We start from the raw sequence: 18,024 nt of genomic DNA, 5'->3' as shown, positions 1-18,024 counted from the left end.
GTTTTTAGGGCTAGTTTCATACTCCCCAGATTTCGCAGGGTTGGTATAGAATTAGTTGAAAGAGCTTCATTTGGGGAGATATAGAAATGCTTCAATTCAACCTTGTATCTTGCAGAAGTTTCGAGCTTCACTGCCTACTGTCACTGCTACGTATCGTTATTTGATACTTGGTCTATTTTTTCTTGTGGCTTGAGAGCTGAATCACGAAACTGCCGAGTGCTCTTTAAGATTTCTAATTGTTGATGGCTTTATTAAGGCGGTGCTATGTCATCCGCAGTGCAATAGTTAAATAGAAGTAGCCGAATCGTAGATCTTGACGAATCGTGATTGGATCAACGGAGAACTTGTGAAGATGAGTGGATCTCGAGATGATGTCTTGTCAAGTCATGTGACCATAACTTATGCTCATAGTTCTGGAAGCAACTTGGTCTCTACCGAAACCGAGTCTCTTTCTTCCAACTCCCTTACTCCACAATGCCGCCCACACAAGACTCCCTGTACGGGCAACCCCGAGCCAAAAAGACCCCCAAATCCGAAATGTCTGCCTCGTCCAGCCTCGCCTTCACCTCCCAGCTCTCCTCGCTCATCGCGCAAGACCGCGAAGCACCGACCTCGCGCGGGCGCACCCGCCCATCCAAAACACCCAAGTCCGACATTTTTGCCAAACACAACAAAGGCGCCCTCAAACGCGCCGCCGCCGACCTCAAAGACGATAACCCGCACACCGGACAAAAGCACCAACGCAGCCAGGATATCGGCTCCGTCGACGACGCCACCCTGAACCGCGCGAAGCGGCGCATGGCTGAGAAGGTGCGCATGTACGACGAGCTCAAATCTGGCGTGTACCTTGCCGCCGATAGTGACGAGGATGAAGATGAGCCCGGGCGGCCGGAGAGTCACCTAGCTAGGTTGCGGCGGAAAGAGCGCGAGGGGCTGGTGGATTTCGATCAGAAATGGGCGGACGAGAGACGCAAGAATGGGAAGACTACTTCGGACAGCGACGACGACAACGAGAACGACGATAATGATAATGATAATGACGACAATGCATCCATCATCTCCTACGAAGACGAGCTGGGCCGCTCCCGCCGCGGCACCCGAGCCGCCGCCGCGCGCGCCGCTCGTGCCAAAGCCGAAGACGAAGACCGCAACCAGGGCCGTCTGGGCACAGAGCGGTGGCGGCCCGCCCGCCCCGACAACCTCATCTACGGCGAGGCCATCCAGTCTCAGGCGTTCAACCCGGACGCCAACATCGCCACGCACATGTCGCAGCTGGCGGCTCGTCGTGACCGCTCCCCCACGCCGCCCGAGCGCCAGCACTACGATGCCGACGCTGAGGTGCGCACGCGCGGCACGGGGTTCTATGCGTTTTCGCGCGATGAGGACGAGCGCCAGAGGCAGATGGAAGAGCTTAAGAATGCGCGCGATGAGACGGAGAGTCAACGCAGGAAGTGGCGCGATATTGTTGAGAAGCGGGAACGTGCGCGTGAGATGCGCTGGTTGCAGATTCTTGAGACGCGGAGTGAGAGGCAGGCGTTGGAGTTTTTGAATTCTTTGGGTGTGTCTGGAATGGAGGCGCAGCCTGATGAGTGATACCTCTCTCTCTCTCTTTTACTATTCCTCCCTCCCTCCCTCTCCTTCTTTTCAGCCTTGCATAGATACCCTTTCATGATTCAATGCCCACTACCGTGGCAAGCAGCACAACTGGAGTCAATTGATCTACTCGACTTCCTCCTAGTAGCCACCAGGTCAACTACTAAATAGACATCTAAGTACCCCAGACCCCGGCGAGAGGAGAGAGATATAAACAAGGAAATGCGCAGCAAAAAAACTAACACCAACGCGAAATCCATGCCACCTTTTTTTTTGTATCGTTCATCACGATCATCGCAGCATCAGTCATCAGTCATCAGGCGGGAAACGTATTAATAGAGAGCCAGCTCCTCAATGAAGATCCATCACCAGCTCTTCCATGATATCCAAGAAGCCATCGGCATCTGCGCGCAGAGAATTATTAGAACAGAACAGGATAAGATAGAACAGGATAGAATAGGATAGAGAAAGACGAAATAGAGGACCAGCTCACCGCCACTAGAAGTAAATTTCAGGATCTGGTCTCCCCGCGACGTCTGCGGCAGATTATAGTCTTCGGCGGACATCAGGATCGCGGGCTGCAGGTTGCGCACGAGGACGGTGCGCGCGTCCAGGCGGCGGAGCCAGCCGCGTTTGTCGAGGAGGTGGGTGACGAAGGCGGTCCAGACGGGGGTGCTTATATCCTCTTGTGTTAGTTGAATGTTTTCGAGGATTTAGAAGATATTTGATGCCCTTACTGGTCCATGTCGCCTTGGTGCACTGAGGCTTGTAGTCTGATGGCCCCGGATGCCGTATCGTGGTAAACGCGCAGCGCGTGTCGGTATATGTCGTCGATGATTTGGCTAAAAGGGTTCAGCTTTGTCAATATATCTATACTGTTATATATGTTTTCTGGTGTGAGAACCTACCCCCGAACAGCTCTTCTTCGCCTTCCAGCTCATAGTCCCGGATATTGTTGACGGGATGGCCTGCATCTTGGGAGCGCAGGGCCAGGAACATGCAGTAGAACAGCACCATATCTATCACAAGGTCAGCTCGTCCATTGTTTTCAATGTTTACTACCACCTGTTCTCAGAAAGAAACATACTTTCAATGGTGAGGAATTTAAAAGTAGCCCAGAACACCAGCTGCGTCCCCGAGCGGCGCCGTCGGCACAACTGGAGACAAGACCCTTCACGGAGAATCTCGATCATGTCGAGGGGTAAGCAAAAGTACTCGCTGGGACGGGTGCGGTGGGGCACTTTGCAGAGGATGCGGACGCGGTGGTCTCGTTCTCGCAGGTAGAAGTATACGCGGATGTCGCAGTCGTCGTTGAAGGCTCTGTGTCAGTGTGAGCTATTCTTTTCTGGAAAGTAAGAAATGGATATTGAGGGTTTCGTTAATACATATGAAGGAGCTCTTCATAGCCCTGTTCTCGAAGCCATGGCTTGATTCCGGGATTGGGTTCTCCGTAGCACCCCGATCTATGGATTTAACAGTGAGCAAGAGCACATCGATCTTAAGTTAATAAATACCAGTCGGAATTCATACTTCTCTGATGTCTGCGGGATCGGGGTGCTTGTGTCACAGCTGTTAAACACTTGCTTGGCCCAGTGATACTGGATCGCGTCGCCCGTGGCCGATTGGCTGTTCGTGGTGGCCGTGGCGGCCGTTGCCGTAGTCGACGCTGTTAACGGAGAGCTCGGGGCTTCCGGGACCGATGGCGGGATATCAGAGAAACCGCCGGAGGAGGGCGAAAGAGGCGATTGGGGTGAGAGGTGTGGCGGTCGAGCGCGCTCGTAGGACCGGCGACGCGGCCGCCGATCACTGACCGGACTACTTGGTTCGGTGCTGTTGCCACTCGACGAGGGATTCCGGCCCAGTGACATGCGGCCGAGCCTTGGTGCAAGGCGTTTGTCCTGGGCGGCGAGAAGCGTCTTGATGCCATTGCGGAAGCCGGCTTGGAGAGGGGAGTCGTTGTTTTTGCTGGCGGGCATGAGAAAAAAAAAGACAATCGTATAGTCATAGGTATGGTGACACCTACCCCTTCAGAGAATCTCCCAGTTCCCGAAGAAACGTCTTGTACTTGGCCAAGCGGGTCTCCAGGGAATAATGCGACTCGTCCCAGAAGAAACGGCCCATGGCCAGCCATGTACGTCTGTAGAGCTCGGGGTTATTCCCGCCATCGAGCCGACCAAAGAAATCGACGATATCCTCGAGAGTGTATTTTAAGCTGGCGCGCGCCAATTCCAGATCGGGATGCACGCGGGGCAGATTGCGGCGGTAGCGAGGGTCCTTGACCAGATCGTCCAAGCTGGATAGTGACGAACTGATGGCATACAGATCCGAGATGAGGCCGGTGATCTCCGTCGCATGTTCTGGGAGAGGAGCGCGGAACGTGCTAAAGCCGGCGGCAACGTCCTCTGCGTTCTCGGCAGATGTGCGTAGGGCCATGACAAAGCGTCAAACCGTTGGTCAGGCCATGGGGGGAGCCTGGGTGGATTAGATTGGATTGAACACGAACACGACCTCAGAGAAGTCCGAGGGAGGAACGAGATAGATCAAGTATCAAATGAAGGGTGAAAAGCAAATGCAATCCTCACGTGTGCGGCTCTTTCCATCTCCTTGCGTCGGGCGGGCCCTTGACGTGTTCGCGCGGGAATGGCGGGGCTCAGTGGAGTTTTCTTTTCTTTTTCTTCTTCTCTTCTTTCTCGCAGATGGCGATAGACTTGCATTACCGACCGGAGATAGTCCGTTCTGGCCAGAGAGTCTGACAGGAGAAAAATACTACACCAAATAAAAACAACCCCGGGACGTTGAAGCTTGCATCCACGGTTCACCCCGGAACACCCCCACAGCCCTAAAAGAGAGGGAGAACTCGAATGTATTATCATTTCATACTATCACTCTGATTTCTCTCTGCTAATCTGGACCAGACAGAACCAAAATGGCGAGTATATGCACCAAGGTCGGTACAACAGCAGTCTCTGCGTTTATGTACACGCTTGAGTCCCAGCTGGCGCAGTCACTGCTCTGAGTTCTGCCTTCAAGTGATTTGTAACTAGTTGTTGCATCAGACAACTAGTAAATAGATAAAGACTGGCCCATGCTGATCCACGACTATCGGAATAAGCCTCGATGATCATGGCCCCAGCGCTAGGTCCATAATCTTCACAATCCTCGTCAGAGCACTGTCCCATCCCTGTCATAGCGTGGTAGCGTCAAGGGTCAGCGGTGGGGACATTGATGCCACATTTAGACCGCCGCGACTGTTGATGCGGTGAATAAATGAGCCGGAGGATTTGGTTTCAGATACAATCCACTTGTATCAAGACTTGATCGGTCAGATAGTCCTGAGTCATGACGAGAGAGAGAAGAGTTCCAATTGCGCTTGCATCGAAAGTATACTTCAGGGATGCCTCAGGCCCAACTCCAACGCGTCAACAAAAATCACCCCACGGTTGGGAGCTTGGGCCAAGACCCGGGACTGATACAGAAGAGCTTAAATCAATCAAAGACAGGATGCGGTTCATTAGACTAGTGTACAGCTTGCCCGAGAAATCGGCAGCATCCAGGCCCAACTCTTCTTAAGAGGGAGAGAGGAACCTGGACCGTCAACAGTCACCGTTTCCTATGGAGAAAAGAAACACCCTTCGATACGAACAGTCAAAAAGCAAAGGAAAACCACCGGCATCCCATTCCGTTAAAACAGCCGTGCATAAAACATTCGCACCGAAACCAGGGAGACCATTAGCGAAACCAACACAAACGCCCGGGAGAGAGAGAGAGTCCTGCAATCATGGTGATTACGAGGACTCTTCTTCTTCCTCCTCGGCACTCTTCTATAGTCCCCAGTGGTTAGTGATATACAGAAATGGACAGAAAAGTGGACACAGGTAACTTACGGCTTGGTATGCGGCCTTCTCCGCGTCGTAGCGCTTCTTGTCGGCAGCAGCCTTGTCATCGTAGGGACGGCGCTCCGAGTCGCTCAGGGCCTTCCACTTGTCACCCAGCATCTTGCCGACTTGGCCTGGAGGAAACAGTTAGATACAGATCACGCAATGCGACCGGTCGAAAGTCCGTACCGAACGAGATGCCAGGGTTCTCCTCGCGAACCTTCTCGCGGTTGTCATTGGCGAAGAACATGTAGGCTGAGAGACCGCGCTTGGGCGCGTTGGGGTCTGCAGGACGCGTTAGTTGATGCCCAAAGCAGACAAGACGCGTCAATTGCGCCTAGGAGCATCCAACATACCCTTCTTGCGGCGCTGAACGCGCTCCTTGCCGCCCTTGCGAGTAGTCTTCTCCTTAGGCATGGTTACTGTGTCGACTGGTTAGATCCAAGGAACAGATTGCGATCAGACAGCGACCAAGGCCAATTGCGAGCAACAAGAAACGGAGGGATGGAGAACAAGACGCGATAGCAGTGTCAAGAAATAGAAAAACCAAAAATTTGGGGAGGGAGGGGGGGCATAGGAGAAACATAGCGACGCGTGATTCAAGGCGGCGAGTCGCGCACCCAAACGCGCCCGGTCGCAAGCCTCAGGAATGAATCCAACCAGCCAGACATCTCATGAACTGCGCTAAGTCTCGCCAAATCAATATCAGGGGAATTGATCTGATCGAAAGCGCAGACTTGACGCGATATTCAGATGGTTCATCTGGAGGCGCGACATGAAAAAAGACATTGGGAACGAGGAAAGGAAAAGAAAGCAAGCGAAGATAAGAGAAAGAAGAAAAGAAAGGAAGAAAGAAAGAAAGAAAGGAAAAAAAAAAGAGTGGGAGAAATAAGTTGGGGTGCAGTGTTCATAGTATCAGAGGGAGTATGTACCTTAATCTTTTGTATGGGAGATTTGTAGGGGAGAAAATGGTAAGAAGAATAGTAGGGAGGAGGAAGAGCTGAGGGGGGAGGGCCGTAGTAGTAGCAAGACGGCCGGCTGTGTTGCTGACTGAGGGAATGTATGGGTCACGTATGGGTCAACCCTCTCCCCTTGGGCAAAAGGATAGAATTTATTCTACTTGATTCACTGGTTTTGTTTTTCTTCTGTTTCTTTTATCTTTTATTATCTAAATTTCTTTTCTCTTCCACGTTTCATTTTTTCCCAATTTCCCTCTGATTCAGGGTACTTTCGTCCAAGTTCTACTCTTGAAGTGTAGTATCCCATACCAGAACCATTCCAATACCAGTGGAGAAATACAGCCTTGCTCCATTTTATTAATCAAACCGCGCAGGGACCGAGGGCATGGTCAGAGTCGCGTTTTTGTAATACCACTTTCTGCAGTTCCTAGACAATCTAGAGCAGATACAGTAATCTCAGGCCTTTGAACTACTTAGATTCTGAATTGCTGAGATTGCCCTGGGTGTGTATAAAAAGCCCTCTGTATATGACTCTGTTTGTTTTTAGGGTAAAGGGGCCTTGATGGTTGGTATGCATATCGCGTTGTGTATACAGCCAAGTCGAATGCGTCGCACTCGGAAAACAATATTGAGTCCAAACTAAGTTTTTTTTCTTTTTTTTTTTTATAATGATCGATAGATGTAGAAAAGAACCGATGATTTTCCTCCGGTGTAATAGTGCGCAAACTATTATCATCCCCAGTATGAACAGAGAGAGGGTTGCTCAATCATCAGCGTGGCGTACCCTTTTGGCGTAACCGCCAGTTGAAAACACGGCCACCGGAAATTGAGACTAATCTTTTGTTTAAATTAAAACAAAAATTACTCCACTAGCAGTGACCTTGACAATACTTGATCCCTCGAGCAGGAAAACAAGAAAACAAATCGCTAACATAAGGACCTTATCGCAGTATGATGCTAACCCTATCCGCAGCGCTGGGTCACAAAGTGAGACAGAATGGGACGGTCGGACTGGAAATCGCGTACAAAAGTCAACAGCCCAATCACATCATCAGTAAAGAAAGAGAACAAAAAAAGAGGTCAGGATGACCGTGCTTGGTTTCCATACGAGCAATTATTGTACAGTGCCTCGGGTATACAGCTACATACATACATACATGTACATGGGTTTACTGCTGCACTTATGTATGGATAATATTGATAATTCCCAGGTATCTTGACTAGCGAGTCTGCAGACTCACGCAGTAAATGCGAGGGACTCCTTTGCATCAATTTATAGGCCCCGGGAACTCCCTTGGGAAGACCAACAGGACACTGCAATGCCCGCATGCCGGGTACATCGGGTCCCGCCCAAGTACGCTGGGTACGGAGGTACCAATACACCCGTCCACCTTGTAACATACACACGCTTCCCACCTTTCCGAGAGAGCGTCATCGAGTCCCATTGCGTCGCGTCGGTATCATCGGTGTTCCAACCCGTAATTCTTGGTGTAATGCTGCCAAATTGTGCCTGACTGTTGTTGACTTCTGTTGACCTCTGTATACTGTACACCCATGAATACAATAGACCCGAGGAATCATATCCCTAGGCCAAATAGTGACCTGCACGGCATTTACCCGAGGGCCCTTGCTGCTTGAGCACGGTCGATCGGGACAGAAGTACAACCTCTCCACACCGACATCAGTCTGATGTAGCGGTGGGTCAAGACACGGCCCCGAAAGAGGACCAGAGTTCTCCCCAAAATAGTGCGTGTGATTATCGAGAAAGAATAGCCAGGGATTCGAACGCCAAATAAAACCCATGCCGATGAACTGGGGATATCACGCCGGTGCTCCAGTCTTTGGGTGATTTCCAGATATGCCCAACAGAAAACAACGCGGTCGCGTCCAGTCGTCATAGCATCAGTCGTCGCTCTCATCAAGCACCAAAGCGCGTAGGGTATCGTCGTCGGCCCAGTTTAGTCCACTGCCAACCACAATGGCGCTGGCAATATTTTTCATCGTATCCCATCGCGCCTTGCGCATCTTTTGGTCGGCCTCCAGATCATCGAGCTGCGACGCGAGATTCGCGTCCTCGAGCTTGTCTCTCCACGAGGAATCCTGCTTCGTGATCTCTAAGAGCTGGCGCACCAGTTCCTGGTTCTCTCGGTTGATCTGGAGATTCTCGACTTCCAAATTGGGGAGTTGTTTCATCACCAAGTCATGCGCCGACGACAGATTCTCATGTGCAAGCGCGAGCACATCGCGGCGGTTGACAAGACGAAGAAGCGCACTGTGCGATGGTGGTTTAGTCGTAGGATAAGACTGAGATTGTAGGGGAACATACCGCTCAGCTGGCGTGGTCGCCTTCAGGTGAACCGCTTTGAGGATGGGGTCGGTCATGAGGATCGTGCGAGCGGCTTTCCTCCTGACCGTGTAGGTAGCTCGCGCCTCGAGGAGCTCCCGTTCCGCGATCGCGAGTTGCTCGTCGGCATTTTCGCCGGACAGCGACTCCAGCTCTAGATAAATCGCCGAAATTAGAAGATCTGATCATCAAGCATCAACTTATTGTGATCGCGTACCTTGTTCGAGAACCGCCTTCTCCAGTTGCTGTTCCTGGACTTGGTTGTAGAGCTGGAGGACCAAGGCTTCTTTGTCGGATAGCGTCACAACATCGCGAGAGTCATCCGCAGCATAATCCAGGAGCGTCACCTCCCCGGGGTGCAGGTGAGGCCGCGCCGGGCCATGTTTTGTCGCCATGAACCAAGATCGCGTGGCGGCCGGGCTGTACCTTGTGATATGGCGAGGGCGGGAGGCGGTGGACCCATGAGAGCTTCAATTCGGACACGAGATCTCCTCTCCAACCAGAGCCGCACCCGGTCGGCTTTCCAGGGGCCTTTTCTTGCTGTTGCTTTTATTCCCCGAATCATTTATTATTCCCCGGTCTCCTGGTCCTGGTCTCTCATTCTCGAGTCTTCTGTCTGAAACGCCTGGGCTTCTCCGTTCGCTGGTGAGGGGGAGATGTCGTTGCATATCTACATTGCTCACACCGGTGAGCATCTACTGGCCGACCCAGTCTCTTTTGCCTCGTATGTCTCCCGATCGGATCTTGTTTGCGGTGGACGGTCGCATTCTCTTATGCCGGGGTTACTTCCGTACATTCACCAGCTGACGCCATTCCTCGTTCCCCAGGCCGGATGCTCTGAAGTCATGGATCGTGCGCAATACGTCAATTCCAGCTGCACGGCAGATATTGATGACTGCCCGTGGAAAGAATGTCAAGATCCAAACACTCGCCACTGAAGTAGGTGTCCCGCTACTACATTTGAAGCTGCCCGTAAGCTAACGAGGCGGCCTGGACCTGCTACAGACCGAGATCTTTGTATACGACCGACAATATGTGAGCGAGCCTGCCGATATCGAGCCCCCGGGGCTTCCTCCACCGGAACCATTTCGACCCGCCAGTCCGCCAGCTACCCTGACAGACCAAAATGACTTGCAGGCATGGCGGAACCTGTACATGGCACGACGCACCTGGGCATTAGATATGACCAATCGCTGTGGATCCATCGATAAAAACATCCGGGAACACAATGAACGAACTGATGTCATTAACCGCGCGGTGGGTGTTGCTTTGGAGAATCTAAAGTCGCATGTCGGGAATCTGGAGCATCGGTTCCAAGAGGCCCAGGCGTGGGCGAATAATCTGCTCGATGAACAACGGGCGGCTTTGGATGGTTGGCAGCAGGCTCTGACAACCCTCGAGAATATTCCCGCTCGGAAAGACTTCCCTGTTCTCGGACGTCCATCCACCCCCAAGGTGGACAGAGACCGGCCCACGGGGACGCTTCGTGACTTTGTCGACATGGCCGAGGTTCAAAGAGCAGGATCAGAAGCTGTGACAGCGTCCCCACACTTTGCTGGGCAAGTTCAGGATATCGAGAACGCTGTTAGTGACATTGCCTCGGACACGCAACGCTTGGTAGATGAGGCTCTCCCGTCGCCTGTCGATGGGGTCGACGGATTGCTCGAAGAGGTGGAAGCCCACGCAAAGAAGATTGGGTCCGATTACGAACATGTACTCGGTCTCCCTAACAACCAGAAAACGCTGGCGAATATCTCCCGCCTGGCACTCAATCACACCCAAAATCTGCTCCCGTCACTGGCGGACATCAGCGTGGAGCTGCAGACCGGACTGGAGCTCGCCGTGCGGCGTCGCGGAGCCGCGGAAAAGACCGCGATTCAGCACATGCGCACAATATCTAACATTGAATCCCGCCTAGCCGACGCTCATGCTCGATTGATTAATCTGGACGTGGAGAGCAATGCATTTGACATTATTTATACTGTTTTCCACATGCCCACCGTGTATGGATCGATTTTGATCGAGTCTGTGCGTCGACGAGAATGGAGCGACAAGATCAAAACCGACTCATTGACTTTGGCCGAGGAGATGGCTGTTTTGAGAGACGAGGAGCAGCGTCGGAGGAAGAAGTGGCTGAAAAGTATGGGCGATTTCATCTCCTTTTCGGATTCTACGACCCCAGGGATCGAAGTGAACCTCCAGGGACAGGATGACGAATGGCCCGAGGTCACGCGGAAAGAGACCGAGTCCTACATTGAAGATCTGAGGACCAAGCACTCCCTGACGAATCTAGCGGATGATCTCTCTCTACAACTCAAGGAGTTAGATACCCCAACCCGCCAGCAACGGCGACGAGCGAAGGCTTTCAAGCAAGGGAGTGTATTTGACCTGAGCCGGAGTTCTCTCCTATTACGGGGAGATGATTTGATCCGAAGTCTGCAGGAGGAAAAAACAAAGCTGGAAGAGCGATTGAGGGGCTCTGAAAGTCGTATTCGAAAACTGGAAGACCTTCTCCATCGTCAAAGCCAGCTCAGCCGGCCAGCAAGCGGGAACTTTGGCCCAGACTTCCCCAGCTCCCCTGCATCACCGCATCCCGATGCCCTGTCGCGGCGATCTTCTGTCTCATCGCGGCGAATATCGGTAACACAGCCCCCCGAAGACAAGGCGCTTGCCCAGCGCATAGTCAGCCTCGAAGCCGAGCTGGCGGCCGAAAAGGAGACCGTGCAACGGATTCATAAAGAAGCACATGCCGAGCGGCAGTCCAGCTCTGATAAGTTCCAGGAAGCTCAGTCCACGAAGAAAGATCTGATTGGAAATCTGGAAGCGCGACAGCGCGAATTCGAAGACGAGCGCAGATACCTGGAGACGGAGGTGAAGAAGTTTAAACTTCGCACCGAAGAGATAGAAGAGGAGCTTGATCGGCTTATGGACGGCCGAGACCATGAGAGGCAGGAAGCTGATGAGCGCATCCATCAACTCGAGATTGATCTAGAAAGTGCTCACATTAGTACTGTCGAGGAAGCCCAAAAGGCCAATGATCTAAAAGCGCGCATCCAGGCCCAACAGGAGAAAGAAGGAAATCTTCAAACCAGGGTTGATGAGCTTGAGCGCCTTCAAAATGAATCGGGCCTGAAAGATCATGACAACTACCAGACTCTCCAAGCTGTTTTCATGGGCTTGTCACCTGGGGGCTCTGTGCCTCTCGAGCTTCCTGGTCTTATTAAAGCCATCGAGGTTCTTTCCGAGGGACTGTCTATCCATGCTCGAAGCGCAGAAGCAAATGCATCCCAGGCGATAGCCGAAAACAAGACTCTTGAAGAACGGGTCCAACAACTTGAAACGGAAGCCGAAGTACAGGCGAGGATTCTAGGAGATCGGGAGGCAGATGTGTCTCGACTGACGGAGGAGCTTTCGCAAGAGCAATCGCGATTCAAGGATATCGAAACTGAACTGAGTCAGGAGCGCACTAAGTTCAATTCCTTGCAATCTCAAATAGATGCCGGCCAGAGCGGTTCTGATGCACTACGTGAACGGCTTGCTGAAGAGGAGCAAAAACAATCAAGCCTATCTCAGAAGCTAGACGAAGCTAAATCCCTAGCTCAAAGTTGGAAGAATGAAGCGGCCGAGTGGGAGAGAAAAGCCGGCGCACCTTCGGAGACCGAGCAGCATGCGGTGGCCTGGTTCAAAGCTCGATCATCTAAATCGCACGAGCTTTCGAAGCAGCTTTTCACGCAAGTGGAGAAGCTAGGACGGATGCTGGAGCAGCTGGGCTTTACGGTTATCCAGCAGGATGGACGCCTCATCGTCCAACGAGCTTCCAAAGTCAATGCGTCGTCCAGTCTTGGGGAGAGCCTCAGCCAGTCCGACATTGTGTCTTTGAAACCCGACACAGCGCTTTTGGGCTGGACACAAGCCGAAAATCCGGAGGAAGAGGAGACCCGGTTCTCAGCTTTCATGGAAAGTCTGGCTCAATTCGATGTCGCCCTCTTTGGAGAGGTCATCGTCAAACGCGTCAAGGATATTGAGGTACTGGCTCGAAAGTGGCAGAAAGAAGCCCGAGGCTATCGTGACAAGTATCACCGAGTCCAGAGCGAAGCTCACGACAAGATTGCCTATCGATCCTTCAAAGAAGGAGACCTCGGTCTTTTCCTCCCCACACGGAACCAGGCCATCCGCTCCTGGGCTGCCTTTAACGTCGGTGCGCCGCATTATTTCCTGCGCGAGCAAGACTCCCACAAACTGCACACCCGAGACTGGCTACTGGCCCGCATCACCAAGATCGAAGAACGCGTCGTGGACCTCTCCAAGTCGATGAATGGCGTCGCGCCGGATCGGCGGTCTCTCGGAGACGCCAGTGACGGCGCCTCTCTCGATGACGAGAATCCTTTTGAGCTATCTGACGGTCTGCGCTGGTATCTCCTCGACGCCACAGAGGAAAAGCCCGGCGCGCCCGCCACCCCGGGTATCGCCAAGAGCACCGTCGCCTCAGCGCATGTCGACGCCAAGGGCAGCATCCGGCTCAAACGCCCGGCTGACGAAAGCGCCGTCGCCAAAACGCTCTCCAGAAGCCTCGACAGTCGCCGCAATAGTTCCACCTCCAAACGAGGCACTCCGACCCCCTCGCAGCAAGCCACCGACTCTGCCACAGATCTTGTCCGTCCCGCTGATGCGGACGCCGGCTCGCAGCCGCGAGAGGCTGCTCCGATCTTCGACGAGGTTCGCCGTGACTTGCTCCTCGGCCCGTGAAAAGTAGGAGATGCCAACCACTTCCCGCTTTTCCCGGGTCATGCACTTGCTGGCTAGAAGGCTTATACGTATATTTCTCTCTATCTAGGCCGAGCTGGATCCCGCATCAGCATCGATTCCTCCAGTTACAGGGGACATCACCTCGGCTTCGTCCCCGTCGTCTCGATCGACATCTGGACGCCGTCCCGCGGGTAGATCTCGCCCGTGGGAAAAGCTCTGGTCTCTAGACTACCGACTGGAAGGCGCACAGTAGAAAGACTATTGGGCGTCTTGAATTTCTGGCGTGTTTTGACTTTTTATTTTGTTTTCATTTTTATTTTATTTCCTTTTTTTTTTTTTTTCTAAATCTTCAGCTTCGGGATTGTGCTGGGAAGATATGACCGCGAAGTTGACTTATGTGACTGAGATACCCAACAATGCATACACTTTTGTTTTGGATCTTGTAGCTTGCAAATTTGCGTAGATCAGTTTACAATTCCATATAATCTTCCAGCTGCATTCCATTCATAAGTTTCAGGCTCTCATCTGTGGCTTCTATACAGCCACGGGGTGCTCCCATGTCTACAGAACAACACGAGGGAAGATGAAATGAAATGGAACATAGATAGAGATAAAGATGTTGAGAAAAGGAGTAAATGAAAAGGAGTAAATGAAAAGAAAAGAAAGAAATATGATTCACAGCGGGTTATTGAGTCTTGAAATCATCCATACCCTCAAGGCCACCCACATCGTCCCAGAAGCTGCTAAAATCCACATTCTCCTGCTCGAACATCTGCTGAACCTGCACCATAGCCGACCGTTGGCGCTCCGCGGTGAAGCCGCCGGGCTGCGAACTCTCCCACTGGATCAGCTCGACCCAGCGGAAGAACAAGTCCTCCTTGCCCATGGCGGTCAAACGTTCCTTGAAAGTCAGGATCTGGTCGCGTTGCGCGGACCGCTGGCGGGCAGCGGGAGTGTTTTCATCGCCAACACGCCAGATCAGCCAGCCGTCAGCGTCGGTGTGGACCAGCACGGCAGTCCGGAACTCATCCAGTTGCACGCCATCGCCCTTGCGCGTACGGTCGACCAGGGCATGGGCGCGGATCATGGCAGCGTAGTCGAGGTTCCAGTCGGCGTCGACGAGCAAATATCCGGTCTTGGCGATGCGTTCGGGCGTGACGGCGGCGACGATCTTGTCGCGCATGGCCTCGTCGTCGCGGATCCACGTGTTGCGTTTGAGTTTCTGGCTCCAGCTGCGGTGGCTGCGCCGCACGATGATCTCGCGCTCGCGGAACCCGATGGCGCGCCGCCACCGCACCGGTCCCAGTACGAAGTGGATCGGCCAGGACAGGAACAGTGTCACGAGGAAGTAGTCGATGCATAGGGTCCCTGTTCGGCGGAGGGTAATCTGCGCTTTTTCCGTCCATGATAACGTTGGCGCCACGCTCATCGAGCTCTGTAGCCCGAGTAGAGTTGCCACGAGTGCTGGGTAGACGCTAAAGCCCATGTAGACTCGGAGCACGATCACGACGGCGACTACCGCGTTGACTACCGACGGGACGAGGAATGCTTGCCATTTCTGATCGGTCACTGTCGTGTCGATGTGCACTAGGTATACCTCCTCTGAGGATAGCGGCTCGACGAACGATTTCAAGGCTGCCGGAACCTTGGTGAAGGGTGGAATGGGGCCCGAGGTCGAGCTTGGCGTCGAGGTGCCCGAGCTGGAGATTGTTTTGTCTTTGGACCGTCTCGCGGACTTCGTCATGGTGAAAAAGGGTGTTGGATGGAGAGGAGGAAACGAGTGTTCTTTTTATCGCAGAAAAGACGCCCGTGAGCGGGTCAGCCGAGACGCGCACAGGAGCATCGTCATCGGGAGGCAAAATGCAGTAAAATAAACAAGTCAACTGGATTCTCCACGACCCACTTCTTTTTACCCGCGTTGGGGAATGGTAGCTGGACTTGGTCCCCTTCCCCTTCACTATTGCGAAAGGGAGGGGCGTCGTTTCTTAATTTACTTGTATATTGCGACCATGTCATCTCGTAAACACGCTTCTCTGGCATCTCCTCAGTCGTCCTTCGACCACGCGCAACCCGACTCCAGCTACGAGTTCGACATCGACACCTCCCACTTCCCTACTCCCTCGAAGAAGAATGCGACGCGTCCCCGCCACAATTTCCCCACGAGCAGTCTAGCAGGAGCATATCGAGCTGCCTCGCGCATCCCCATGTCTAACGACGGCCCTCCGCCGGGGTCAACCCTGAGCCCTCGACGCCAGCGCGGCGTGCTCTCCTCACCAGTCTCTGATACCTCCAACCCACCCGAAGAACTCGTCGATGTGTACAGGAGGATCGAGGAAGACGGGACGCTAGCTGATTTCGTCGCGCAAGACGGCGATTGGGCGGCCCAGAGGGAGACGCGGCCGGCGAGCCGGATGAGTCGCGAGTCTTCACGCGCACGAGAGAGAAATACAGCAGGCTCGCAGGATGGCCATATCTTCTCTGACGCAAGCTTCCTCGACGACAATGCAGACCATCCGCCCCGCAGGAGAACTACCGATTATGCCAGGGACGAACAGCGCTTGAGACGCGTCACGGGCAAGGATTCGCCTGTCTTCAGCAGGGCCAATGTCGGAAACCGACCGGCATTGACGGCAGGCAATCTACAAAGACGGGAGGAAGAGGAGGAAGAAGCGCAGCACGTGTCGGAGGACGATGGGAATCGTGGGCCTTCGTTGAACCTCCCTTCGACTTGGGGCAGTCGAGCAACCCGCCACCAAGACTGGTTGAGAAACGTCAGTCGACGCAGTGTGTCCGATCCACAGGAGCAGAAGGAGGCCCCAGGTGATGACTTGGCACCCAAGACGAAACAAGAAAACGACTCAGTCCCGAAATTTCCTCACCTATCTCCCCGTTCCCTCGGCCGCAGCGGTCTTCCTGTGAGGAGCGCTCTTGGAGAGCGCACTGCCAATGCCCATGCCCAAGAGACACAAGAGAATGGCACGAAGGAAAAGCCTGGCTCGGAGCAGAATGCGCTGGGTGAAGGCGAAACCATTCCCAATACACCTATCACTATTCACAAGAACTCGAAATTCAACAAAACAAGCCCCAGACAGCGAGACTCCCAGGATCTGCTGCGGAGATTATCCAGGACCGAGAGCCCCAATCTGGATTCTATCAAGACTCCCGATCAACCGAAGCTCTTTGGAGGGAGGATCTACGACAAGACTCCCAGAGTGACGGGTGCATGGATTGATACCCCTATGACCGAACGGGTCTCCAAAATCCCTAGCCATTTAACTCAGGATATCATTCCTCCGCCAGAGTCAGCAAAAGAAACCGAAAATGCCACGCAACAGTCGAACCCGCCGGTGGAAGCACTGAAACCTAAACCCGAACCCGAAGATGCAAAACTTGTCCAAAACGCACAAAAAGAGTCTTCGCCAGAGTCACAACCTATAAAGCGGGCCAGGCCTCCATTGATTCGACCCAAGCTGCCAAAGAGTGCCCTAGAGACGGTCATGGAGGACGTGAACTCAGGGAAGGAGGAGCTTGATATGGGAGATGACACGATCGAGTCTCTCCAGGCAATTCTGGACGAACCGGCTCTACTCAAAACCGACGAGGAGGAAGAGGCCGAATACGAAAAAGCCGTGCTTGAGAGGTTGAAGATTGCTAGCTCCAATGGAAATGACTCGGTCGATATTGACCGGTTGAATGAGAAGCTGTACTCGCTGGTCAAGAACATCAACGAGGTGAAGAAGGGCCTCAGCAGCCTGGAAGACCATGTTGCCCGAGACGCAGAAGCCGCATCACGGCCGAGCTCACCCAAGAAGAATACCCAGCCAGCACACCTGCACACAGGCGAGACCTGCGAGAGCTGCGGCACGCAATCCGATGGCCGTGTGTACGCCGCAATTCCCCTTCCTCGACTGTGGACCCGCAACTCCGTCTCCCGACGCAGACAGCTCACCAAGCTGGGTTGGTTGACAGTGGTCTCGCTCTCGTGGTATGTCATCGAATGCCTCATGTGCGAGCAATACTGTCATCCTCTCGTCTCCGACACCTGCGACGGCTACTGTCTGCAGCCCGATGCGCCACATTTCCCGTGGGTGACCACGACCATGCTATGGCGTTGGTCGCATCTGTCGACTCTACTGACGCCCGTCTGTACTGTTGCTGTTGCGTTCTTCCGTCTGGTGGCGCAGCTGCTGGGTCTGTGGGATGGCTATGTGGACGAACCACCGCAACTGAAGAATATCGTGGGCGAGATCCGGGTCAACGGCACCCCGGTCTCGTTTCCGTGGCTGTCACCGCCTCCAGCGCAACGTGTCGTGTCTTCACCACAGCAGCAGCCTGTGTGGACTCCTCGTGATGCTCCTCCGCCTCGGTGGGATGATGAGCAGGCGTCGATGGATGATGACGAATACCTTTAGCTGATAAGCACTGGCATTTCTTCTTAATTTCTTTTTTCTTCGCTGTTTTTCTGGGAAAGGCGTGTCATTCGGGATCTCATACAATGTGCTTAGCG

General features: G+C 53.4%; 7 protein-coding genes across 7 annotated transcripts; 3 read left to right on the top strand and 4 right to left on the bottom strand.

Annotated features, from left to right (window-relative positions):
- Positions 1 to 474: 474 nt before the first annotated feature.
- On the top strand, positions 475 to 1,593 carry NUU61_004770 (CCDC174 family protein; the record flags this gene model as incomplete). The annotated part of the gene is made up of 1 exon (XM_056655352.1): positions 475 to 1,593. The coding sequence occupies one exon, from the start codon at positions 475 to 477 to the stop codon at positions 1,591 to 1,593; it is 1,119 nt and encodes a 372-aa protein (XP_056510965.1).
- Positions 1,594 to 1,944: 351 nt separating this feature from the next.
- NUU61_004769 (uncharacterized protein) lies at positions 1,945 to 4,026 on the bottom strand (the record flags this gene model as incomplete). The annotated part of the gene is made up of 8 exons (XM_056655351.1): positions 1,945 to 1,997; positions 2,087 to 2,278; positions 2,331 to 2,435; positions 2,502 to 2,612; positions 2,681 to 2,913; positions 2,979 to 3,056; positions 3,124 to 3,558; positions 3,617 to 4,026. 8 exons carry the CDS (start codon positions 4,024 to 4,026, stop codon positions 1,945 to 1,947), a joined length of 1,617 nt encoding a protein of 538 aa, XP_056510964.1.
- A 1,352-nt stretch (positions 4,027 to 5,378) lies between these two features.
- nhp6 (high-mobility group nucleosome-binding protein) lies at positions 5,379 to 5,885 on the bottom strand (the record flags this gene model as incomplete). Its single annotated transcript, XM_056655350.1, has 4 exons — positions 5,379 to 5,411; positions 5,478 to 5,602; positions 5,658 to 5,753; positions 5,825 to 5,885. The coding sequence occupies 4 exons, from the start codon at positions 5,883 to 5,885 to the stop codon at positions 5,379 to 5,381; spliced, it is 315 nt and encodes a 104-aa protein (XP_056510963.1).
- A 2,444-nt stretch (positions 5,886 to 8,329) lies between these two features.
- NUU61_004767 (centromere protein H) lies at positions 8,330 to 9,166 on the bottom strand (the record flags this gene model as incomplete). The annotated part of the gene is made up of 2 exons (XM_056655349.1): positions 8,330 to 8,925; positions 8,989 to 9,166. The coding sequence occupies 2 exons, from the start codon at positions 9,164 to 9,166 to the stop codon at positions 8,330 to 8,332; spliced, it is 774 nt and encodes a 257-aa protein (XP_056510962.1).
- Positions 9,167 to 9,662: 496 nt separating this feature from the next.
- Positions 9,663 to 13,517, top strand: atg11 (autophagy protein ATG11; the record flags this gene model as incomplete). Its single annotated transcript, XM_056655348.1, has 2 exons — positions 9,663 to 9,743; positions 9,777 to 13,517. The coding sequence occupies 2 exons, from the start codon at positions 9,663 to 9,665 to the stop codon at positions 13,515 to 13,517; spliced, it is 3,822 nt and encodes a 1,273-aa protein (XP_056510961.1).
- Positions 13,518 to 14,202: 685 nt separating this feature from the next.
- On the bottom strand, positions 14,203 to 15,261 carry NUU61_004765 (uncharacterized protein; the record flags this gene model as incomplete). Its single annotated transcript, XM_056655347.1, has 1 exon — positions 14,203 to 15,261. The coding sequence occupies one exon, from the start codon at positions 15,259 to 15,261 to the stop codon at positions 14,203 to 14,205; it is 1,059 nt and encodes a 352-aa protein (XP_056510960.1).
- Positions 15,262 to 15,526: 265 nt separating this feature from the next.
- On the top strand, positions 15,527 to 17,929 carry NUU61_004764 (uncharacterized protein; the record flags this gene model as incomplete). Its single annotated transcript, XM_056655346.1, has 1 exon — positions 15,527 to 17,929. One exon carries the CDS (start codon positions 15,527 to 15,529, stop codon positions 17,927 to 17,929), a length of 2,403 nt encoding a protein of 800 aa, XP_056510959.1.
- Positions 17,930 to 18,024: the final 95 nt, after the last annotated feature.

Source organism: Penicillium alfredii, assembly GCF_028826965.1.
Source record: "Penicillium alfredii strain IBT 34128 chromosome Unknown utg000007l_segment0_segment0, whole genome shotgun sequence".
Lineage (NCBI taxonomy): Eukaryota > Fungi > Ascomycota > Eurotiomycetes > Eurotiales > Aspergillaceae > Penicillium > Penicillium alfredii.
The sequence above is the reverse complement of the archived record's forward strand: the minus strand, read 5'-3'. Positions and strand labels throughout refer to the sequence as shown.